We start from the raw sequence: 26,015 nt of genomic DNA on the forward strand, positions 1-26,015 counted from the left end.
GCGCTACGTATTGGCTATCACCTAATGATTTGAAATTAAGAATTCTCAGGAGTTCCTCTTATTTGATTGAACATTTCTCCAAGATTGATCCACATGCCAGGTACACAAAAAGTCGATGCTCAGGTAACATTATTTGTTCCTGCCATTATGTAGCAGATGGGTCAATACTCATAAAATTTGAGTACTAATAATACCAATTTACATTTGAGCTGTTGAAAATATTTTCCATGTTACTGCACTGCTTGACATACACATGCACATGGAAACTGCTTTCCCCAAATTCACTTCAACAACCACAATTAATTGAAGGCCATATCATTGGTACAATGGGTACTATCAATACATATTTTTGAGTTTGAAGAGGTTCCAAAACGTTGAAGCATTTGGAGTTGAAATTTGTAGATATACCAATATAAAATTCTCTTTATCCAGGTTGTAATGTATAACAGATTTTCTTCCTTCAAGGCTCTATCATTCTGATGAACCATATATTTACACTAATATAGTCGATGAATGCTGACGACCTCGTAAATTAAATGACCCTTTACGTCTCCACAGATCCTTTTTCGTTATTAAAGTTTGAAATTTTGCATGTCATGAACATTATCCTTATATCATCTAATATTTTTCCATTGTAACTCCTCAGATATTTTACCTGAAAAGTAAATATATGAAAATTATACATAAAATTTTATATCTAAAATTAATAAATAGCACACTTACATACATTCATGTAGCAAACAATAGTTCCTGAATGTTGATTAGAAGAACTATTCACATAATTCACATTATTAAAACACTACACAAAACACTTCACAAACATATTAAGAAACATAAAAATTCAAAACAATATTCACTACAATAAAAAGCTAAAGAAATTATTTATTTATATATTTTTAATTTTTGAAACACAAAGTTATTTGTGTCACTGTCAGTCCAAGAAACTGTATAAACACAAACATGTATTTACGTAGATTCACATAGTAATTCACAATAAATTACACAAATTATTATTAATAATATAATTAAGAGTCATAATATTGAATACAATAGACCCTGAATCTATTATAGTATTGATGATAATCAATGGGAGATATCTGCTACGACTATAAGGAGATACATTTATACTTAAAACAAAACAGGTCTCTATACACAGAACCCCGTTCAACACTTGTCTTTATCATTCATTTTACAATAGATGGTGTAAATCCGACAACTAAGATTACCACAATCATGCAAATTTTCTTCAGGAGTTAAATTATGCATCTACCAGATTCATATTATGGCCAAAATAGTGATGCTACAAACTCTAGCTCATGATCAGTTTGCTTTGTTACTCTTATCTGGCTATTAAAGCAGAATATTAGGTCAAAAACGAACGCACCAGATTAAGCCTTAAATTATACTGTGACGCGATGGACATGTAGATTCAATTTGTTTGTGCCCTTGACTTTTACTATTGGACACCTGCTGATCATACTTTGAATACAGTTCATGACAATTCAGATAGTCGTTATGTTTTATTCTGTCCCTACAGTCTACGGCACTTAACGATAAAACATAAATTATCATCAGTTTTACTCTACTTGAAATCAAAGCTATATTTCAATACACATAACTATAAGTGTGGCATACCAGTTCAGTATAGTAAACAGGAATATTTCAAGTAAAATTGCACTTAGTAAATCAAATTTACCATGAAGAGTTGCAAACGCTTTTCGCTTTTGTAATTTACCATGGTTCGCCTCTATATGAAATTTCTAAATTTTTGTTTCAGAATGCTTTATTAAAATGTATCTGACATTGCACGCTATTAATATTTTTAGGTTCAGAGCCACAAGTAATTGAGTGTCTCTTTAATGTTCTTTTATAGCTAAAATATTTGTTGCAAACTAGCAGCAGCTCTTCATGTTTACTGGTGCAATTCCCTAACTCTTCCATCATGTATTGTAAATATTATAATTTATACATAAATAATAATAAATATAGTAAAATTATAGTAGTATGATACCTGTAATCTGTATTCTATGATTAAAGTATACAAGAAAAAATATATACTACAGCAGATAAAATTTCGTTAAATTTAAATGTGCATAGAAATGTGATACAATATGAAATGTGAACGCTTCTGATTGGTTGTGCAAATTTTGCTCCTCGAAGACGCTCGTAATTATTTAGCCATGATCACAACGTGTGTTCACCTCCACCGAGGAGGTTACTCGTCCAGTAAACATGAGGTCTTTACAAATATTTTTTGATAACGGTTATGGACTCCCCTTCCCCTGACTGGTAGTGATTGTCGGTTGAGCGGTGGAAGTTGATTTATTTTTAATAGCAATTTAACGGATTTCCGTCCGGAATTAGTGACGGACGACAAGACTAATAAATTCTAGTCCGCGCTATGCACTACTGCTATACTGGCTGTATGTGTTGAACGTTGAGTCTAGTGCAGCAAACCAGTTACCATAATTATTGTTATTACGCCGTCGTTATTCGTTACTCGTTTATTTTATCACAATATATCATGCACGTAACGACTACGACCGGCACCAGAACGAGTATCGTTCACGATTATTTAAATGCAAAATATAATATTATCATTTATTATTATTATTATTTTTATTGAATATCAATGTCGTCTAAGCGACTGCGCTGTAAATAGTTTTGTGTCGGTTATTAATTTTTTTAGTTATAATTTAAATTCCCAATCTGTTATGATATGAAAGCCGTATGAAAATAATAACTCTTCAGAGACCAGTCACAATGGCCAAGTTCGTCGTAAGTATTGTGTCCAGTTTCTCTGTTTACATGTATAATCATGTTGTGTACTTGATATATTTTTTTGTCACTTAAATCACTGTTTCTTTAAACAAATTTTTCATTAAAGCTTCTAATCAAAAAACAATTTAATATAATTTTCCTGTCGTTTAAACAAAACAAATAATAATAACATTATTTCATTATAAAAAGTAGTCGCATTACTTGTAAAGTTGTTGAGTTCAATTATATTATTTCTATTTTTATTATATAATTAAAAACAAATTTAAAGGTACATATTAAACTTCTATAATAAAATTATAAAGTTTTACCTCAAAATTAAAACAAAAATGTTTAACTCCTTAGAACTATTAACATCAGTTTATGTACTTTCGTATTAAATTTAAAAATACCTATAATTTTGAATATTATAATTAATGGTTAGAGGAGTGACATGTTAAGTATTTTCAATATTTCAAATATCCTATTTCTGTTTAAATACTTTTAAATATTCATAAATGATACAATATAATGTTCACTGTAAGGTACTTTATTGATAATTTATTTTTTTTTTTTTATACCCATGGACTTTTTATAAATAATAAAAATTATAATTTAATTAATAAAGATTATTGTTTTTAATGAAGTAAAATAATACTTGAAAATGATAATTTCATTTATGAGAAATCCAATTTAAAAAGATTTAAAACTGTACATTCTTGTGTTTTATTGTATATATATATAATATACATATGTGTGTTATTGACAATAATTAATAATAAAAAAAAAATAATATGTAAATTATGACTTTGAACACATATCATGTCTCCATAAGTGTCTATTTTTTTTATAAATATATATTATTTTAGGTTGAATTTTCTCCTCCAGAAAGAATTAAATCAGAGCCATGCGATGTTACAGATTCAATTATAAATTATCGTATGATATTAGCACCATTTCAAAAACAAACTCAAGTAGAATTTAACAACATTAAACTCAAAGAAATAGCAGTGAGATTTTTAACTGTTGTCAATCCTCTCAACAGACATGGACAGGTTAATAAATCATACTTATTTTACAATAATTGTATATGCTGTTTATTATTGATTATAATAGTAAACATTACCTACTTAATAATTATAAATAAATAAATAAAAAAAAAAATGATTACAGTTTGTTTTACCTCCTCCAAGTGATGGTGTTTATTTTGATGTATATAAATTCACCTTAGAACCTAATTCTCAACGTGAGTTATCAATAACTTGGCAACCATCTCAATATGGAAATATGCGTAAATTAATTAAAATAGAACAAATCGATAACAACAAAAAATATGATTTTGTTATTTTGGGAAATTGTAATAGTCCTTCATACAAAAAGTTAAAGGTATAATAGTTTAATATATTAGTATGTATTTAGTTGATCATTATTTTTTACTTTATTGTGTAATATATTTATAGCGTGTTACCTCAACATCTTCAAAATCAAAAATTTCAAATTTGACTAAAAAAAAATTAAAACGTGAACAAGAAAAAGTACTGCCTAATAAAACAAATCATTTAAATTCTAAGAATGAAAGAATTATTTTAGTAAAAAACCCTATAAATAAACCAGAACCCAATAATGAAGAAACACTACCTATTAGACGACAAACCTATTTAGTTGGAGAAAAAGAAAATCTTCCAATTTCAAAAAAAAATGTATTAGGTAGAGACACAATACTTACAAGTCCTGAACACAGTATTAAACGTCCAGATCAGAAACGTCAAGATCATGTTTTTAATAATCATTTTAATTTAAAAAATTTAAACAATAGTTCTAGCCCAATGAGTGATGATTCGCTAGAGAAACCATTAAACAAAATTATTATTAACAACTCTCAATTAAATGACTTCTATTTAACACCATTAAAAAGTACTGAAAACTTATTGTCTCCATTCAGTGTTAAAAACCAATTTAATAATTTTGATGTCACTGATGGACCCTTGGTTTCTACCTTATCAAATTCTTTTATATCCAAACCACATGATGATTTGACTGCAGTTTTAACTGGTACTCCAGAAAACCAAAAGTCAAAAAATGTATGTGTGAATCTTTGGAATACATTTTTAAAATCGCCTGAAGATGAATTAATTAATGGTCATACAAATGTTTGGTCACATACCGTCAACTCTCGACCTTTAGCATCTTCTCCAGAAGTTGAATCTAACAACTTAGTACAAAAATGTGAAATGTCACCTACACATAATATTCATCAACATACAAGTAAAGTAACATATTAGCATAAATATATTTAATTATTAAAAGTAATAATTAAATTTATTAATGTATCTTTTATTAGTTTTTTTTACATTACAGTGATTACTTGGAGTGGTACGAAACCAAAAAGACCGTCATTTTCTATTAAGAACTCTCTTTATTACAAATGTAGTCAAAAAACATCAATGACATATAAAAACAAAGTAAAACAATACTGTAAGTAAATGCTATACATTATTTAGGTTACGGATCAATGAATATGGGTGTGAGTACTTCTTAAAATCCAATTTATAAAATGATAGATTTATGTTATAACCTATCCTTGAATAATATTATCTTATATTATCCTACTGTATTATAAAAACCCATTGAATTTTAAATATTTTATAGGTACAAATCCACGAACAACATGTTTGAAAACTCCTAAACTAGATAAGTATGATGAATATCTTAAGTGTTTAGCGAATCCACAACTCTTGTATCACAATAATGCTGAAGATCCATTTTTAAAAATGTGAGTAAAATCATTAATATCACTCCATCTTAGAGTTTAGAAATTTAAAAAAACTTAGTTTAATTTCCATCTAGTAATTAAACTATTTCATTGTTTATTGACTAATATGTTAATAATTGTATTTAAATGTGAATACATAAGATAAATTAACACAAAATAGGTCTAATATAATTATTATGAATGTAAATTATAACACTGTAATTAAATTAAATTGAATTTAATCTAATTTTTATTTAAAAATAATAAAATATCATATTTTTTTTACTGAGTTATAAGTAATTATTATAATATTATATCAACAATTAATCAAAATTATCCAAGTGGTCCATTTAATTAATAATTATATGTATTCAAATTATCAGTATTTTTTTTTTTTTACTATGATATATATTTAGTTTTTTTGTGTATTTTACACCTTTTGAATAAGTAAAAATACTTTAATTTTCTTTGGTTATAGTTTCTAATGGCAAATTGAATCTAGTTCGTTCTTTAAATGGTTAAAAGTATAAATTTAGTAGTTAATTAAAATTAAAAAAAAAAAAAAAATGGACTAGTCCCAAAAATTACCCAAAATCTATTACTTTTGTTTAGAAAAAACAAAATTATTGTTGTGAAAAAAACTAGATTTAAAAAAATATAACTGATGCCCGTCGCATCTAATGTGTATTAGAATTAATTTAAAAAGAAATAAAATAAGAATATTAATGGAAATTTTTACACCTAACCATTTTGAAACAAAATTGATTTCTATATTTTATTATAATTCAAAACCAAATAACCTTAGAAACTTGAAATTTGAACCAAATTTCTACATTATTATTTTCTATAAATGGTTTTATTTTTAAAATATTTTAACTCTGAGCTATTTTTAGACATAAAACGTTTCAAAATTAATGAAAATTGAATTTAAGATCCTAAAAAAATTGTTCCTGTACCATCTGTTTAAACATATAAAAATAAAACAATTAAACACAATCTTTTTTTAAACATCTGAAGTTAAAATTTTTAAAAAATTACAAAAATTATCAAACTACAAGTGTTATTTAAGTTTATAGTCTTCAATTGTAATATCTACAGTTTGAAAATATAATGTAATATTCCTCATAAATATTTCATATTGAAACTAAAAAATATTAAAATATTACTATTTTTTTTATAGATATTTAAAATTCAAATTTTTACTAAGTTACATTTTTAAATAATAATTTGTGATGTTCATTATTTTATTATAATTTAAAAACATTAAGTATTCGTTGGCTTTAAACTTTTATGTTTATTATGTATTTTATAGGGTGTCTCAAAAAAAAAAAAACGGTGGTATTAAAACTGCTGTAGATCAAATTTATTTATGTAAAAATAACAATAAAAACTTATCATTCACCTAAGGTTGAAATTTAAATATGAAAAATGATATTGGACTAATACCTTCTCCCTTCTAGCTCTACTTGTAATCACTCGATCTATAAAATTATTCATCATCCAATCACATATTACCCCATCAATTTCATAAAGAACAATTTTTTTCTTTAAGATCCAACAAATTGTGTGGTTTATTCTGTTAAACTTGTGAATTAGTTTATTCCCATAGGAAAAAATTACATAGTATCAAATTGCAAGATTGAGATGAGTAAGTTTGGTCGTCGTGCACTTGATGAGGCAGTATATGATCAAGTGATGAATAATTTCGTGGACCAAGTGATCACAAGTAGAGTTAGTATATGCTTGATATTAGTTTTAATATTTGAACCTCAACCTCTTCTGAAAAGAATAATGTGTTTTTTGCTATTTTTACATAAATACATTTGATTTATAGCAGTTTTAACTCTGATGTTCTATTTGAGACATCCTAGATCTTATGCAATTGCATATTCATAATATGTAGATTAATTTTGAAATATTGCCTATTTATGCCATAATTCTTATTCTCTCTGTTTTATTGTAAGATGGTGTTGAATCAAAAATTAATAATACAATAAATGCAATGTTTTTGGCCAAAATTAAACCAACTTAATATAAGACTATAAATAAAATAAATTACTTTAATACTAATATCAAAAAAACATTGTGATTTGAATTTTTTAATGATTTAGACTAAACAGAACGTCTCCACTATGAAACAGTTTTTATTTATAATAATATTATTAAATTAAAATTTAACTCGTCCGTTACAGTCATTCACTCGATACCTACTAAACAACAAAACGGTGCTCACTTATCCATTTTTCTTAAAATTAATGTATACTATTCAGGTCTGAATACTATGAATCAGAATGGCTAGACCAGCAAGAATCTGATATGATTCGTTGGTTAAATGCAATGCTCACACCAACTGATAAGCTAGTAGATGAAGAACAGTCTAATGAGTTAGAAAAAGCAGCCATGGCTTGGGTAGAAGCATCCAAGACTTGTCATAAAAATAAACCTATGCAATTTGCCACCCAAAAAGATCTGTTTGTTGCACAAATGTACCGGCAGTCACCACAACAGTGGAGTGCATTGCGTAAAGCCACAACAAATCTTATTACATCTTCAAATGTGACATCTGTCCTATCAAAATTAACTGTATCAATCGAAAAGGATCTTATAACTTTACGAGATGATCGTCAAATACATTTGGACTTGAGTGAGATTTATTTATTTATTTATAGTTATTATTTATTAAGTTTCAAATTAAACTTAAATAATTAAGTATAAAAATTATTTTCTTTTTAGGTTTAAAGAAAAAAATTATTGATTTGCTAAAATGTTACAATCCATTATGGTTTCGAATTGGCTTAGAAGCTATATATGGTCAAATTATTCATGTGAAGCCTGGATCTAATGATTTAGATGGCATTGGCTGGTTTGTTCGTAAAAATTTGTTTAATAATGATTATGTCAAACAAAAGTTTATCAAAACGACTGTACTCCATACGAATCTCCCTTCATATAATGTAAGAAAAACTATTTGTTTCTTTTATTATATTTTATGAATTATTTTATACTTAAAACCAAGTATATAAAAAAAAAAAAAAAATTACATGTATCAAAATAAATATATATATGTATATATACAGTGTGATCACGATAAGTGGAAACACTCAATAATTATTTGAAGACTTCATTTATTTCAATTCTGCTTTTTTGGGTAATTAACAAACATCATTATACACATTTTCAATTAATTAGACTATTTTTGTGACATCTATTTTTGCGCATGCGCACAACAACTTTTTTTTTTTAAATGGCAAGACTTATTTTTGACCACGAATTATTATTTTTCGTATTTTTTAATGAATTTTAGTGGTTGAATTTCTTTTCTAAGTTAAAAAATGGCTGAGTTATAACTATTTTTAATTTTATGATATTTGTACGGGTATAACAAATTATGAAATACGTAGTCAATAATAATAAATACATAATAATAAAAATAAAAATAACTAATCCAATTTATGAAATATTATCTGTTTAACTGTTGTGCTTATCTTTATTAAATTTATCTCAGTAATAATTGTATCATAATGTATAAATAATATCATACGGCAACCCGTACAAATATCATAAAATTAAAAATTGCTATAACTCAGCTATTTTTTAACTTAGAAAAGAAATTCAACCACTAAAATTCATTAAAAAAAAAACAAAAATAATAATTCGTAGTCAAAAATAGGTCTTGCCATTTAAAAATAAAGTTGTGCGCATGCGCAAAAATAGATGTCACAAAAATAGTCTAATTAATTGAAAATGACGACGTGTATAATGATGTTGTTAGTTACCCAAAAAAGCAAAATTGAAATAAATGAAGCCTGCACATAGTTATTGAATGTTTCCTTTTATCGTGATCACGCTGTATATAATTTACATTATCAATAAGACTAAACAAAGTTGATCTACAAACTTACACATTTCAAAATGGTTAATTTATTTTGTTTTGTTTAAATACATACCTACCCTATAAATTATTTATATCATAATATTACAACTTTTAGGGCCGGTATTTCAAACCAGTATCTTAAATTAGTTATAGAATCTTACCAACTGTTATAATATATAATAATATTATATTTTTTTACTATAGACTGCCATGAAAAAGTTTATTTTAAGAAAAATATTTATGCTTATATATTTTCTGGACCGTGCTAAAGAACAACAATTAATCAGACATAATCCATGCTTGTTTAAAACAAACTCTCCATATAAAGTTAGTGATTTTATTATTTTTTAAACTTATTTCAAAAATTAATTGATGGTTATTTCTATTTACAGAGTAGTTATGACTTAATGATAGGATTTTGTGCAGACATGGTAACTGCACATGGAGATATAGTACGTCGCCTACGAAGTATTGGTTACAACTTGACACACAAACAGACGCATTTGGATGAAGTAAATTATGCAGTTAAGTCTCTAAATGACCTAAGAGATGGCACTAGAATCACTAGAGTTGTGGAAATTTTATTTAAAGGCAATCCGTTGTCTCAAAAACTAAGACTCCCAGCCATATCAAAGTTACAGAAAATACACAATGTTAATTTGGCCTTTACCCGGATATCTGAGCATATATCTATCGAGGGCAACATAAGCACCCGTGATATTGTGAACGGCCACAGAGAAAAAATATTATCGTTGTTTTGGCAGATTATTTACAAGTATTTAACCCCACGGTACAATAACGCTGCAACAAAAATTCAAAATTGGTGGAGAAATAGTAGTCTGAAACTGGTTATATCCAAAAAAATCCGAGCCAAAACAATTGCCAAGCGTCACTTAGCCGCCACTAGTATACAAGCACGCGTTCGAGGCCATTTAATTAGAAAAAAATGGCCTCAATTGCGAACTGAACTAGTAAAAAACCGTGATATGTTGCATGCGGCTGCCACCACAATCAAACATTATTTAAAAGACAAACTGAAGCTATTGACAGACGATCGAAAACGGTTTATAATTTTAAGGAGAACAGTCGTATTTGTGCAGAAAAAGTATAGAAACAAGATGATTATGATAAAAGAACGGGAGAAGTATTTGAAATCCAAACAGTCAGCGACAGTCATTCAAAAAGTGTTTCGAGGTTACATGCTTAGGAAAAACTGGCCTGGAATCAAGAATAATCTAATCGCGGAAAAAACAAAACGAATCGCTGCAGTCGATACGATTAAGCGGTTGTTGCGAAAGAACTTATCGCCGACACAAGACCGTCTAACATATTTGAAGTTAAAACGTATAGCGTTATACGTCGAAAGTCGATATGTGGCGAACAAAATGATGAAATTGCAAATGAAACGGTACGCAACCCTGAAAAGCGCGGCCGTGTACGTACAAAGACGGTTTAGGGCCAACGTGGCGATGAAAAGAGAACGGGAAAACTATTTAAAAACCAAACGGTCAGTTCAAAGGGTGCAAAAATTGTTTCGCGGTTTCGTGGCGAGAAAACATTGGCCGGAAGTGCGTCAATGTTTGGTGTCGCAAAACAAGAGACGGACCGACGCCATAAACACGATCAAACGGGCGTTGCGGAAAAACTTACCGCCCACACAAGACCGTTTAACGTTTTTGATGTTGAAACGTGCCGTGTTGTACACCGAAAGTCGGTACGTTGCGAACAAAACGACGAAATTGCAAACGGAACGATACGCCGCACTGAAAAGTGCGACCGTGTACGTGCAGAGACGTTTCAGGGACAAGACGGCGGCAAAATTTGACCGACAACGCTATTTGGACTTCCGGCGCTCGGCCGTGCTGATTCAAAAGACGTTCCGATGTTTCGCGGCGAAGAAACGTTGGCCAGCGACACGAGAACGATTGCGGTTGGAAGTGGAAAGACGCATCGCGGCTGCGGACACGGTGAAAAGGGCGTTGAGGCGGAACCTGCCGGCGCCCCGAGAGCGGGCCGAGTTCACTAGGCTGAGATCCGCGGCCCTGTTCGTGCAGCGGGTTTGGCGAGCCAAGAACCTGATGAGGGTGCAACGGGAATGGTACACGACGTCGCAGTACGCCACAGTGTACGTGCAGCGGACGTTTCGGGCAAAGGTCGCGATGAGGTCGGACCGCCGGGAGTACCTAAGGGCCAAACGGTCGGCGGTGCTCATCCAGAGAGTGTACCGCGGTTACGCGGCCAGACGCGCGTGGCCGGACGTCCGGAACCGGCTGGTTGCCGACCTGGTGGAACGGGTCCGCGCGGCTGACGTGATCAAGCGAGCCCTGCGACGCCGGTTACCGGTCACCCTTGACCGGCTCCACTTCGAGCGGCTGAGACGGTCGGCGGTGGCTGTTCAGAGGCGTTACCGGGCCAACGTCGCCATGCGGACACAACGGGAAGCATACCGATCGCTCAGGCGTAGCGCGTTGGCGATACAGCAGCGATTCCGGGCCAACCGGGACGCGAGACGCGACCGTAGCCAGTACGCACGGCTTAGGTCTGCGGCCGTCGGACTGCAGGCAGCCGCCCGAGGCCACTTGTTCCGTCAGCGGCGTTGGCCAGCACTGATGGCCGAGTTGACCGATCGCCGCCTGCTGTTGACGCGGAGCGCCGACACCGTCAAGCGAGCGCTGATGAGGCGGCTGGCCGACGGCGATCGACGGCGGTTTTTAGAGGTACGGCGTGCCGCGATCGTGGTCCAGCGCTGGTTCCGGGCCCGTAGACAAGCCCGCGAGTACGCCAAACTGCGCTATGCCGCCATGACGGTGCAGCAACGATTTCGGGCGAACCAGGCCGCGAGAAGTCATCGAGCAGAATACTTGCGTGTCCGCCACGCGGCTGTCTTGCTGCAGGCCTGCGCCCGGCGACGTCAGGCGCGCGTCCGGTGGCCTGTCGTGAAACGCGACTTGCGAGTGCACCGAAACCGGCTGGTCACAGCCAGCGACACGATCAAGAGGTTTCTGCGTCAGTGCCTGCCCACCACCTATGAACGTTCCGAGTACTTGCGCCTGAGACGAGCTGTGGTCGCGGTGCAGACCCGGTACAGGGCCATGGTCGCGAGGAGACGTGACCGTGCAGAATACCTTCGTTTGAGACGGTGTACGATCGTGTTGCAGAGATGGTACAGAGACTGCAAAGCACTCCGAGCAGTGGTTCTGTTGCAGGCACATATCCGAGGATGCTTGATCCGCCGCCAGTGGCCGCAGCTCAGGCACCGTCTGGAGGCCGAACGAAAACTCGAGGCTGATTCTAAACAGGTAAATGTTTATTCGTTGTATTATTGCACGTCTTATTCCATGTTGTTGTATTACATGTAGGAGAAATACAAAGCTGCATCTAAAATACAAGCAGCTGTTAGAGGATTTTTAACCCGCAAGAGATTTCCCAAGATCAGAGACGAGTTGATAACTCAGAAACGTACTTGTGCCATCACATTAATACAGGTATATAATATATATATAGGTATGATTTAGTTAAACAATTTACATAATTCTGAATTTGGTTTGGTTATTATTAGGCCCTTTGGAGAGGTTACTGTGTTCGGAAAAAGTACCAATGTCGACGTGACACTGTCAGAATGCCCAGAAGAAGTGCCCAGACGTTGGGCAGGAGACACAATGAAGTGGTGGACATATTAAATAAGCAAAAAAAAAATGAATACTCGTATAAAGAACTGGCAACAGTCTTCTGGAATTTAGGTAAGTGTGTCTGTAAGCTTTTCACTCCCAAACAATTGTTTATTAATTCCAGATTTTTGTATTTTAGACACTTGCACGTCGTTATCCAAAGAGTTAAGTATGAAGACAGCTGATGGTGCAATTGTAGATTACATTTTCCATTTTCTACAGTATTCCAATCAATCACAACCAAGTATTGAGGCCCGTGAACCTGCCATCCGGGTACTCATCAATTTGCTCAAGTACCATGAAACGTCATGGATTATTTGGACAGTGGGTTAAATTACTTATTTGTATTAAGTTGGATTCATTATATTTCATCCATACTTGGGTTTGTTTCAGAGAACTGTAAATGCTGATATGATCAAAGAACTTATCAAAATGATGAAGATGAGTTGTGGCAAATTTGGTTCAGCAAATAAACTGTTCTGTTTAATAGCCACCTTCATATGGTTAGCTCTGCAAGATCCTAAAAAAAAACAAGTAAAATATTTTGCATTCAATAAACATACAAACACAAATGTATTGATAAAATTTTATTCCATATTTAATTTAAAAAATATTTACATAGGTGCTAAGCATTTTTATCCACATCAAAAATATGTTTGAAAATTATTACTTTATATTATATAACTGTGTATAATTTAATGTAATTAAATTTTTGTAAATAAAATCTAGTAAAGATTTTAACATTCTTTAATAAGGTTTATCTTACATTATATTTTTTTATTAAAATATATACAGACAATACACAGTAGTAATTTATTTTTATTCCTGTTTTAGTATTTTAAAAGCAATCCAATTGGAGACTTTAAATATATGATGGATTCGCTGAATAGAAGATACAAAACACACAAAATGGATAAGAAATTAATGGTATTGCCATCAACTCGGCCTACATGGTATATTGGCTCTAAGTGTCAAAAATGTTTTGAATCTGATCTCTTCGCTACAATTCAGGTCTGCAAAATGTTAAATATTATAAAATAATTGAAACTATTTTTTTACAATTTATTATTAATTATTATTATGTTTAAGATCTTTTATTACTTTTAACTGTTGAAATTATTTGATTGTTTTTTTTTTCATTTTAAAATTTTATCAATTTTGTATATTATTTTTTTACAACTTTTTTGGTATTTTACCATTAAAAATCACTTTTTTATAAGGCAGCTCATTCATATGATTTTAATGGAATTTTATACACTGTGATTTATTTTTATTATTATATTCAAAAATGTTCTAAAGAAATTATAAAGAATATATAGTTTAAATAATTAAATGTAATTATGTAAATATATTTGTTTATTTTTTTTTTAATTTGTGATTTCCCTTAAAGGCTTAATTTATTTATATTATTGTTAATGATTATTGAACAATTTAACAGACATATTATTTTTTGTAGTATAAAAATATAAGTAATTTTATAAAGTAAACCCATACAAAACTCATGTTTAATTTGAGTTAAACATTGTTTGGGAGAAGTGTAAACACATATAGCTGTTGCGAAAAATTATAAGAAAAAAAATTTAAATGAACTTCAAATCATTAGATAAATATTAACTTAATAACAATACTCAAAATCAGATATATAAATATAAAATATTAATCTCTTGAATATTTATTATTTTAGTTAATAGTTGTTATAATTTACAAGTTCAACTGTATAACTAAAAAAATGATAATAGTAAATATATTTTAGACTAGGTGATTAAAAAAAACATAAATTATCAAATGAGTACTGCTCTACTCTTACCAGTGTTGTATTTGTATACCTCACATGGTCCTTTAGATCCGTACTCTCCACACATATTTTGGATACAACCATACTTAATTTTGTAGTTTTGATTAATTATTGCAAAAAATCTTTATAGAATATTTAAGACAATTAATTGTTACATATTTATAATTTTTAAAACATTTTTTTTTTTTTTGCTTTATGCATTCCAATAAATACCATGTCTGTTTTAGTTCATTGAAAATCTGGGAACCCAGCCCTATACGACACTATTTTAGTTAAATTATCTAGACCCATTTAATCCCTTGAATTAAAAATTTCTAAATACTCTGCTGTACCACCCATACTGTGTACTGTCAGTGTCAAGTGTACATCATCATTGAGTAAGTCATTGTAATGAATACATTAAATATTAACTTAATGATATATTATTGCATTAGATAAAAGATTCTGAGTGAAGACAGCATAACAAACTTTTAAATATTATCATGTACATTTTATTTGATTACCAAAGTAATTAATTGTACTATTTGTATATGGTAGGTTGAATCCATTTTTACTAAAAATATTACATTCTTACATAGTATAAAGTATATTATTATAATACATAAAAATGTTAAGCACTATAAAGCCACGAATATTTTTGAATTAATGATGAATTAAAATTATTATTTTTTGCTTAAATAATTTTCTAATTTCAAATTTATCATAATTTGATCACCTAACCTTTGTGAAAATAACATAACATATATTTTTATTATATTTTAAAGAATTAATCTTAAACTACATTTTCAAACTTTTTGACCAAGCCTAAATATTTTTATCACCACTAAAAAAAAAAAAACTAGAAAATTTCAAATGTTTATAAATAGTTCAAAATTAGTTTAAATATTTCGAAAATGTCATTGGATACAGAAAATTATGATTAAAATTACATTGGAATGTTACTAACATTTTTGCTCTATTTATTTCAGTTAAAATGTACCCAGATACCTAAGGTAATTTGATTGAAAATTATTATGTTATGTGTTAATATTTAAGTTAGACATGTACTATTAATATTAAACGCTCATAGGGTTTAATGCGAGTTTTTAATCATCTTGAAGATCGCTAGCTACCTAAATATCGGTAATAATTGGTATATTTATTCCGAACTCTCGACGTTTATTTTCCTTACATTGAATGTCCTTTACAACACTTTCGTGCAACTTTAATTAAATCGTCTTGTTATTGATACCTAATGTACAAATTCGTTTGTACTCTTTCATTCTTGGCATCAATACATATTACATATAATATGGAACTGTTCGAACCTTGCATTAAGACGATGTCAGCGCACTGTTTGTTTTCTCTCTCTGGCCCACGCGTAACATAAACAAAACGCATTAATACTTAATCATATTTTTGGTGTTTTTGAGTAATTTTAGAGTTAAATCATCCATAACAAAAATTATAGAGAATATTATTTTTGAGGATATGACAAATAGATTTATTTAAATACTCTCTCAAAACGATTTTAAACATAATTTTAATATATAATTTTTTTAATACATGTTTTTACTCTACAATTACTCAAAAATATTTAAAAAATGATTCTCTTAATGCATTTTGTCCATGTTACGCGTAAGCCAGAGAGAAAATACATACAATGCGCAAACATCCTTTTAAATTTTCAAACTTTTTGACCAAATTCGTATTTTTTTTTATCGACATTCATAAAAAAATACCTACTAAAAAAAAATTAATGCCATGAATAGCTCAAAAAGAGTCAACATTTCGAAAATTATTATACCATATTACTATGACATATAAATGTATAATGTATATAGAATGTTAAAATCAATCACAAAATAAATTTAATTTAAATTTATTCTAAGATAATATAGGTAAACATTTGGTAAATGCCAAATGGCAAATGGTGAACATTTTAAGTAGGTATCTAGAGTTGTTTGTTAGACCATCCTATTCTATTCATCCTAATTCCTAATAACTGAGGATTGAGGAGATATCTGATATATTAATAATTAATATATTATTAATTTTTAATATTTTTATGATTATGTTAGATAACCGTTATCATGGTGTAAACAAACAACAATCCTTTATTATTATGTGTTATTATCAATGAGTATTTGAACATCGTTGTCAATCTGGATGTGGTTGCCAAATGCCAGTTAAACTACACTCCTCAATATAGATAAAAATATGTTGGGTGACTATTGACTATTATTCTATCTTCTATTCTAGAATTAAAGTCTTGATGCCCGTTAAAGAAATATATTAATTTAATCCGTATTAATATGTCAACGACTTCTAAAATAGTATTTGGACTATCTTGTTTCGCATCGGCAGGTATCATTGGATTTGTACATTACCAACAACAAGACGATTTAATTAAGTTGCACGAAGGTGTTGTAAAAGACATTGAACGTCAAGAAAATAGACGCCGAGAGTTGGGAATAAACACCGATATTGTGGTAGCCAGTAATCTTGAAAATGGGAAAAAAATCGCATAAAAAGGAACACAAAAAAAAAAAACATGTGAGTAGTTATTGTGATTTGTGATGAATGATGACAATTAGAATTGATTCATCAAATAGTATTTGATCGTTATTAACATGTTTTATTCTATTTAGAGATCTCCATCATCTAGTAGTTCTACATCAAATGATGATCAATGGGTTGAGAAGTGCCAGAAAGATCAATTGTCAACTTCCACATCATTTGCTGCATCTAAAGATGAACCTGATAACTGGATGGATTTTGTGTGTAATACGTCTTCAGAAATTGAAAAAAAAATCAGCACAAAGAGTAAAGAGCAAGAAGAAGCTAAAGCAAGAATGATTCAAGTATATTATCATTTTCACTAATTATATTTATTATTATCATTAATATTTATTTTAGCCAGGTCAATCAGAACGAGAACTAAATCCATACTGGAAAAACGGAGGAACTGGTCTTCCACCACCGAAGTCATTAAGTAGTCACAAAGGTTTCCTTAAACCTAAAGTAGATGATGACGATGATCATCATTATAAAATTCATCAGCATTCTAATTATTCAAAAACTTCTTATGGTCGTCAATCTTGGAAAAAACATGATCGCAGAGATAATATAAATAATAGTAAATATACTACTTCAAAACGAGATAATGAAGAAAGATATAAAAGGCATAGAGAATTTGATGAAAGAAAAGATGAAAGAGATAAACGACATAAAGATTATGATCATGAAAGTAAAGGAGAAAGAGATAAACGCTATAGAGAACATGAAGATGAAAAAAAAAGTATTAAAAATAAATATTCTAGAGAACAAGACCATAAAAGAGATAGCAAAAGTAAACATAACAAAGATTCTGACAATAAAGAAAAATACACATCTGATGATGAAAAATATGAAGAAAAAAAATTGCCTAAAAAACATTCAGATCATAATGACAAAACTAATGAACAAAAAGAAAGTGTAGAAAATCCTTTAACAGATTCTGAATTAAATGCACTTGCTGCTAAACAAATAAAAGCAGAAATAATGGGAAATAAGGTAAGTTTAATATTTTCTAAAAATAGAACAACATTTTTTTTAATTTATTATAAGTTTGTTTTCAAAGTACACATCTAAGATGAATTATTATTTTTCTTGTAATATTATAACATACTTTAATCTTTTAACTATACTTTTTATTGATAGAAACTGGCTGAAGAACTTCAGAAAAAGTTGGAATCAGCACGAGAATATGCTTCAAAACAAAACTTCACTACAAATAAAACAAAACAAAAAGAAGAATTTGTATTACTTACTAGGACTTCATCTAAAGGTTATAGTTATCCTGTTAAACAAGCAGAAGGTGATAAAAATGATGGTAAAAGGAAAAAACGAGAGAAAGTATTGACACATGAAGATGGTAAAAGAGTGAGATACTTTGATGATGATGATAAATATTCATTAAAGTCTATGGTAAGTTTTTAGTAAAATAAAAAAAACTGTAAAAATATTTGAAACTTATTAAATTGTTTTTACTTATAACTTTTATTATACACTATTTTAGTTTGAAAAAGAAATGACTTCTACAGCAGGAGATAGTAATATGGAGTTTGTTAATCTATCGAGAAAGGTTAATATTTTAATATATAAAATAAATAGTAATTCAAATAAATTAAATAAAAAGTTAATTAAATAATTATTTGACAATTTCATGATTTAATTGTAATTTTGAACATTAATTTTAGGTTAATGCTAGAGATGACGAAGATGATGTATTTGTAGATCGTGCATCAGAAAAGCGATCTGCCAAAGCATCTGAAAGGGAAATTAAAAGAGCTATTGGTGAACATAAACGTACAGAAAAAATTTTAAATTCATGTCGTTACTGCTTTGATAGTGAAGAAATGTTAAAACATTTATTTATCGCTAAAGGAGAAAAGGTACACTAGTTCACAATGTTTATTTAATTTTAATATTGAACATTGATTTTTAATTTCTGTATTTATAGTGTTATCTGTGCTTGCCAAATTATAAATCCTTAACAGAAGGACATTGTTTAATTGTACCAATATACCACTATGCATGTGCAACTGATATTGACGAAGACGTTTGGACTGAAATGCAGGTATAACATTTACCATTCTAGTTAATAAAGTGTTAAATTGTTCTTTGATAATAACAAGACATTACTTTAGGTATTTCGAAAAGTATTGACTTCCATGTTTAAAGATCAAGATGAAGACGTAATATTTTTTGAAAGTGCAATGCGACTAAACAATATGCCTCACATGGTATGGAACTGTGTACCTGTACCGATTGAAATCGGTGACACCGCTCCTATATATTTTAAAAAGGCTATCTTAGAATGCGAGACGGAGTGGGCTATTAATCAAAAAGTCGTGGACTTAAGTAGTAAAGATGTGCGTAGAGCTGTTCCTAAAAGTTTGCCCTATTTCGCCGTTGATTTTGGAATGCAAGGTGGATATGCTCATGTCATTGAGGATGAAAAAATTTTCCCAAATAACTTTGCTGAGGTAAACTAATAGTCTTCTTGAATAAAAAGTAGAATAAGTATCAAAGAATAAAATATTTGGAAAAAAGTTCAAAAGACTTAGATCTTTAAAATATGAAATAGCCATAAATGATCACAAAATGTAGCTTATCATGTTTTGTAGAACAAAATTAAACTTAAAAAAATATTGATAATTAAAGTTAAAAATATTGTTAAAAAAAAAAAAATAAATAATTTTTGTTTTACTAAATTTATTAATAACGTATTTGTGTACTTGAATTAATATTAGCTTTAATTCAATATACATATAAATTACTCAAACTATCTAAAAGATATTTAAATACTTAGATTCTGTATGAAACTAAAATTGCATTCTGAGACTTTTTTTCCAGATATTAGTTTTTTTCTTATTTTCAATTAAAATTAATAATTGTACAATATTTTGAATTGTTTGATATTGAAGTTTTAGTATATATAAATAAATGTATCTTCATAGGAAATCATAGGTGGAATGATGGATTTAGATCACAATGCATGGCGAAAGAGACAAAAAGAACCAATTGAAGAGCAGTTGCAGAAAACTACCAAATTTCTAGAAATATGGAAAGACTATAATTTTACCAAAACATAATGTTTGTAATCAATTCATTAGAATAGGCTGTATAATATAGTCATACAAATGAATAAAAATAATGTTTTTCTCAATTGCTAACCATGTAATAACAAAAACTATGGTTTGGTATTACAAATTATTTTTATATTTAATCATTTATATACAAAATAATTTGAAAAAAATTCCAAACTATTATATTAGTATTAAAAAATTTGATATTTCTTAACTTAATTTCAAATAATCAATTAAAAAATCCGTGTAAAGATATTTAATTTATTAAACTATAGTTTCTAATTCTTTAGCATAATGAATAGCATAATCAGCAATCTGTAATGCAGGCAAAGGTTCTACAGCTTTCTTCTCTTCTTCAAGGTGGAATACATAGTAACCATCTTGACCCAAAATCCATTTTTTCTGTATAATAAATAATAATTTTTACATACAATGCATATAAATTATTCATATTCATTTTAAATTATCTTGTTAGCAAAATCATTAGTTTCATTTGTACTGTTGAAGTTCAACATTTTTGTAGCAGAATTTATAGACACTTTTTTGTATGCTTTTTGTAAGCACTCAGCAATTTCATTACGGAGTGTGTTTGACAAAATGTTCATAAAAAAATTATAAGTATCAGATGGCACATTACTCTTTGCTTGAAATATCTAGAAAATTAAACACAATTATACATTAATATCCAACACAACAGGTATTAATTTAATGTATGGCATATAAATTACTTTATTATAGCTGCCTTCCATCAAATATTGTTCTAATGCAACCGGATGCTTAATGTATGTATTGGTTTGTACAATATCATATGGGAGAAGCTCCAATTCTGTATGAAATTCAGCTACTCGATTTTGAGACAATAAGAACAGTAAGTTCAGACCTAACAAGTGATATTGGTTAGCAGACTCTGGTAATTTATCCCTGGATAAACATGAAAAATTATTTTAAGTGAAAAGTTTTATTCAATATTATATTGTTAAATTTTGCTCACCTGTAGTCTAAATAATAACACTTGAGTTGTGCCATATACCGTTCAAAAGATGGAATATCATGCATGGCAATACTGCATTGTACCCCCACTTCTAAGATGTCTCCTATAAATACACAATATAATTGGTTATAATCTGATATATTGTCATACTAAATCAAATGTAATTATAAAAAAAATTAACCAATCATGATGGTTTTAAATACTTGACTACAATTTTTAAGTGATAGAATCAATTAATAGATATATTTAGTTGTTGGAAAAACTTTAAATGTATATAAAAATAATTTTTAAATGTTTAAAATATGATGAAAATCAAAAGCAATTAACCAATTAACTTCTTACTTAAAAATTGACAGTTATTTCACAAAAAAAAAAGTAAATTGTTTATTAGGTTTTTGTTAAAAAACAAAATTTGTGTTCAATTTTTAATTAGTATGTATAATGGCTATTATTAGTACAAAAATATTTACCATAAATAAATTATTGCAATATCATTAATGAATAGCCTACTGACTATTGCTCAAAATCAGAAAATGATAATATAAACTTACTAGCTATGAGGTATTCTTTTTGAGAAGCTTCCACATTAGAAGTTGGTAAAAAGGTGTGTTTTGTCATTCCAACCTGTAAATTAGAATCAAGTACTTAATTAATCTTACTCATAATTACAATTTTTATTTTATTGATAAATCTTGACTATATTAAATAGTATAGTCTTATATTAAAATATATTTTCTTAACAGCATCTATTTCATTATGAAAATAAGACATATACTGATAACTTATTATAATATCAGAACATTACATAAATAAGATTTTTCAAATACGATACAAAATTATTTATTAATTTTATTCTTTTAATTATAATCTAATATTTATTTAAACTGGAAAAATTGAATATTTACCGTAAAATATAGAAGTTAATGCAACTATATTAATGTCATTAAGTTATTGATTCATAAAAAAACACAACTTAATGAACAAATTAGTTTATATTATTATGAATAGTATGGAAAAATGACACCTACACGTAACATTTGTTAAAAACCTGATTGAACAATATAAGTTTAAAACATTTGTGTTATTCATAAAATTCGATTTATTGAATATATGAATATTATATATATATATATGAATTAAATATTTAAAAAGAACTTCTAAGTATCAAAATATTTAAAACTACATGAATTAAATTTGAAAAAAAACCTTCTCTTATTGAGACCAAGACTCTCCAATTCAGTTCTACTCACCTTGATTTGTAACAATATATTATTACATTGTTTAAAATCTGGTTTTTTTTTATTCCATTCCGTCTTCAACGTCTGGTACAAGTTTTTGATTTCGTCAAAGGAAGAAGTCATATTGTAGTCGTTCGCAGGAGCCTGTTGATTGACTGTTCTGCAAAAACAAAGAATTGAAGACATATTAATCAGTCGCTGGAGGGATAGATAAATACTTACAAATATAACGAATGATTCGACGATTTTTAATTATTTACGGTTAGATTTCTCTAACGAAGAATCGTCGAGTCGTGAAGAACGCAGACGGTTTAATACTACGATAAAACTTGAGTGAAAATTGTAAATAAAAAAAATTAATTAATTAAATGCGATCAGGGAATATAGCTTTTTTGATATGTCATTCGGGGCGGGCACTGGAAGCATCCATGAAATATGCACAATTAGACTTGGCCAATCAAAAAATAGACTGATAATGAACTTCTGATACCATTTCTTATAACCATATAAAATTACAACCATGGTATCAATACAAATAGGTTTGTTCGACTTGGTTCGGTCATGTTGGTTATGCTCATCAACTATCAACTATCAAGAGAATAGTGAATAGTGAATACTGAATACCACGAAATTATATCTTCGCGCCTCGCGACTTGTTCAGTAATCAGTTGTCAATTCATTGTCGTAATTTTTGTCATTCATTATTATTTTTACTTGAAATTTTTATTACATTTTTTCTTATTGTAATATCGTATAAATGGCTGACGAAGAATTTGAACACGATGAGTAAGTTTTTTTCCAGCTAATAACTTAGGTCCCATCGTTATCACATATGTAACATTTACAGTGTATTGTACCCAAATTATTAAAATAAGTTTAAATTATTAGTGTTCAATGTTTACCATCTAATTTATCTACTCTGTGGCAATCTATTACTTAATCTTTACACCTATACATTTAAGAAATATATCAAAATTGTGTGTATTTAAACTTGTATTAATTTATACAAAATGCAATTGTGAATTATAATATTTCCTCCTAATCTAGTAACCTGATTTAAAGTATCATAAATAATTTTTTCAGTGGTGGCGCAGACGATTTTGACGAAGTTGAAGATGATGCAGACTTAGATGAATTAGATCAACCTGAAGTAATAATAATTCATTTTTATTCTAAATTTAATCTTGATCCTTGATGATAATTTTAATTTTAAAATTTTTGCAATAATTGATTTAACTGATTAAAAAAAACTATTTAATAGTTTCAATTTTTATTTTTAGGTATTTAATGTTTAAATTAAATTTAATTACTTACATGTATGAATTTTAATTTTAAACTCTTAACAGGAAAATGAAGATAACATTGATATATTACCTATTCAAGAAGCTCAAAGTCAAGTTCAAAAGTCCAAACGAATTACAACTAAATACATGACAAAGTATGTTTTCGAAAATTACATAGTATTAAAATCTCAAATATTAAGTTATTATAAAAAAAAAAAAATGATGAATGATGGTATTCTTTAGGAATCTTGTTATTTTGATTGATTTATTGATAAAAAATTACTTATTTTTTAAATAATATTTTACATACTTATTTATTTTAGGTATGAAAGAGCTCGGGTGTTAGGTACAAGAGCTTTACAGATAGCAATGTGTGCTCCTGTCATGGTAGAACTTGAAGGCGAAACTGATCCATTACAAATTGCAATGAAAGAATTGAAAAAACGTAAAATACCTATTATTATCAGAAGATATTTGCCAGACAATAGCTATGAAGATTGGGGAATTGATGAGTTAATAATAGTTGATCAATAAAATTAATTTTATATAATTTACAATTAAAAAAAATAATTTAGGTATATTATACTATTTGATCTCTTATATTTACCTTATTTCATTGATTGATTCAATATTTTTTTATTTATTTAGTAAAAAGTAAAATGTCCATAAACAATGCACATTTAAATATTTTAGTTTAAAGGAAATTTAAAGGAAATGATGGGTCTCCTAATAACTAACTTAACTGTTTTGCATATTAATATGAGTATAAGAGTATTTTTACTATATAGAAAAAACAGGTTAATACTTGGCTTAAAAATGTATTGCCATCAAGTAACATCAATACAGTAATTCACACTTTGTGTTAATTTTGAGAAAATAAATGATAGAAGTATTTACTATATAGTTCTTACCTACAATTATATGTTTAACATCCGAACTACAAATATAAATTTCTTTTAATAGCTTGTAGTTTAATTAAAATTACAATTATTATCCAATGCAATTATGAAACTGGAAACTAGTTAATTATTAAAAAAATAATTTATGAATCATGATTACATGCATTATAAATTTGTGATGGATTATTTTATCCAATTATATTAAACTTCTTTGAATATTTTGTACTTTGATAATATTAACTATTATACTTAGAAATTGTTTTTGCAAAGTTAAAGTAGTTTTTTTTTTTATATAAACAGCAAAGCAGAATACTTTCTACAATTTTTTTTGTATCTAGTTATTTTGAAAATTAATAACTGAGAATAGAATAAATAAGTTTTGCCTCATTGGTACATCATTAATAAGTGTTCCAAAAATAAAAAAATGAATTACATACAATAACAAATAATGTTTAAATAGCATATATATTTGTTATATCTAATAATTATTCAATTTTGTCTCAGCAATACATTTAATCTGCCACTATATGTTTTAAGTAATTTTATATTAATCATGTTAATAAATTATATAATACAATAAATAATAAGTTGCTGTAAACCAATATGGGTAGTGATGGAGTGCAGCCTGCAGCCTTCCTACAGTTAATGACATCAGAATAAATACATACATCCTGCTTCAATTCAAAATCCTAGGTACACTACTGTGTTATCAACCAAAGAAACTTTTAAAATTTAGGAATATTTTTTTATATAAACCTTAAAATTCTAAAGAAAAATCATACTATTAGTAAATAATATATTTATATTAAAAAAAAAAAAAAACTAATTATAATACATCATGTTTGAAATCTATAAATTTTTAGTTCATTAAAAGGTAAACTATGGTAAAATAAGCATATGACATAATAATATGAATACATTAAGATAATTTGCATTAACATATTTCCATAGAAAATATTATACTTTATCATAAGAATAATACTATTAATCTAACAAGAAGCGTGTCATTATAAATATAATTTTTGTTAAAAAAAAATAATTAAGTAATTATATTATTTAATCAATAAAATAAAATGAATTGCTCAACAATGTATACAACACAAATATAATTTACAAGACTTAATTTAAAAAAAAAAAGCAATTATG

The 26,015-nt window shown here is 28.6% G+C and overlaps 5 protein-coding genes across 5 annotated transcripts; 4 read left to right on the forward strand and 1 right to left on the reverse strand.

The window, feature by feature from the left end:
* Positions 1 to 2,292: 2,292 nt before the first annotated feature.
* Positions 2,293 to 14,111, forward strand: LOC112597186 (protein abnormal spindle-like). The gene is made up of 15 exons (XM_025343126.1): positions 2,293 to 2,778; positions 3,627 to 3,812; positions 3,931 to 4,143; positions 4,218 to 5,022; positions 5,116 to 5,232; positions 5,407 to 5,530; positions 7,780 to 8,153; positions 8,243 to 8,463; positions 9,588 to 9,710; positions 9,776 to 12,682; positions 12,743 to 12,868; positions 12,943 to 13,123; positions 13,191 to 13,375; positions 13,445 to 13,585; positions 13,886 to 14,111. Exons 1-15 carry the CDS (start codon positions 2,731 to 2,733, stop codon positions 14,090 to 14,092), a joined length of 5,958 nt encoding a protein of 1,985 aa, XP_025198911.1. The 5' UTR covers positions 2,293 to 2,730; the 3' UTR covers positions 14,093 to 14,111.
* Positions 14,112 to 16,988: 2,877 nt separating this feature from the next.
* On the forward strand, positions 16,989 to 17,378 carry LOC112597190 (protein PET117 homolog, mitochondrial). The gene has a single exon (XM_025343135.1). The coding sequence runs from the start codon at positions 17,141 to 17,143 to the stop codon at positions 17,354 to 17,356; it is 216 nt and encodes a 71-aa protein (XP_025198920.1). The 5' UTR covers positions 16,989 to 17,140; the 3' UTR covers positions 17,357 to 17,378.
* LOC112597189 (CWF19-like protein 2) lies at positions 17,288 to 20,538 on the forward strand. Its single transcript, XM_025343134.1, has 9 exons — positions 17,288 to 17,381; positions 17,477 to 17,689; positions 17,745 to 18,380; positions 18,528 to 18,794; positions 18,886 to 18,951; positions 19,067 to 19,261; positions 19,330 to 19,446; positions 19,517 to 19,855; positions 20,330 to 20,538. Exons 1-9 carry the CDS (start codon positions 17,337 to 17,339, stop codon positions 20,462 to 20,464), a joined length of 2,013 nt encoding a protein of 670 aa, XP_025198919.1. The 5' UTR covers positions 17,288 to 17,336; the 3' UTR covers positions 20,465 to 20,538.
* Positions 20,539 to 20,696: 158 nt separating this feature from the next.
* Positions 20,697 to 23,079, reverse strand: LOC112597229 (26S proteasome non-ATPase regulatory subunit 8). Its single transcript, XM_025343193.1, has 7 exons — positions 22,910 to 23,079; positions 22,700 to 22,847; positions 22,001 to 22,073; positions 21,450 to 21,552; positions 21,187 to 21,379; positions 20,926 to 21,111; positions 20,697 to 20,860 (listed from the first exon to the last, which is right to left on the reverse strand). The coding sequence occupies exons 2-7, from the start codon at positions 22,808 to 22,810 to the stop codon at positions 20,723 to 20,725; spliced, it is 804 nt and encodes a 267-aa protein (XP_025198978.1). The 5' UTR covers positions 22,811 to 22,847; positions 22,910 to 23,079; the 3' UTR covers positions 20,697 to 20,722.
* Positions 23,080 to 23,302: 223 nt separating this feature from the next.
* Positions 23,303 to 24,869, forward strand: LOC112597233 (DNA-directed RNA polymerases I, II, and III subunit RPABC2). The gene is made up of 4 exons (XM_025343197.1): positions 23,303 to 23,473; positions 23,771 to 23,837; positions 24,034 to 24,125; positions 24,294 to 24,869. The coding sequence occupies exons 1-4, from the start codon at positions 23,445 to 23,447 to the stop codon at positions 24,502 to 24,504; spliced, it is 399 nt and encodes a 132-aa protein (XP_025198982.1). The 5' UTR covers positions 23,303 to 23,444; the 3' UTR covers positions 24,505 to 24,869.
* Positions 24,870 to 26,015: the final 1,146 nt, after the last annotated feature.

Source organism: Melanaphis sacchari, unplaced genomic scaffold, assembly GCF_002803265.2.
Source record: "Melanaphis sacchari strain LSU unplaced genomic scaffold, SCAv2.0 Contig395_pilon_pilon, whole genome shotgun sequence".
Lineage (NCBI taxonomy): Eukaryota > Metazoa > Arthropoda > Insecta > Hemiptera > Aphididae > Melanaphis > Melanaphis sacchari.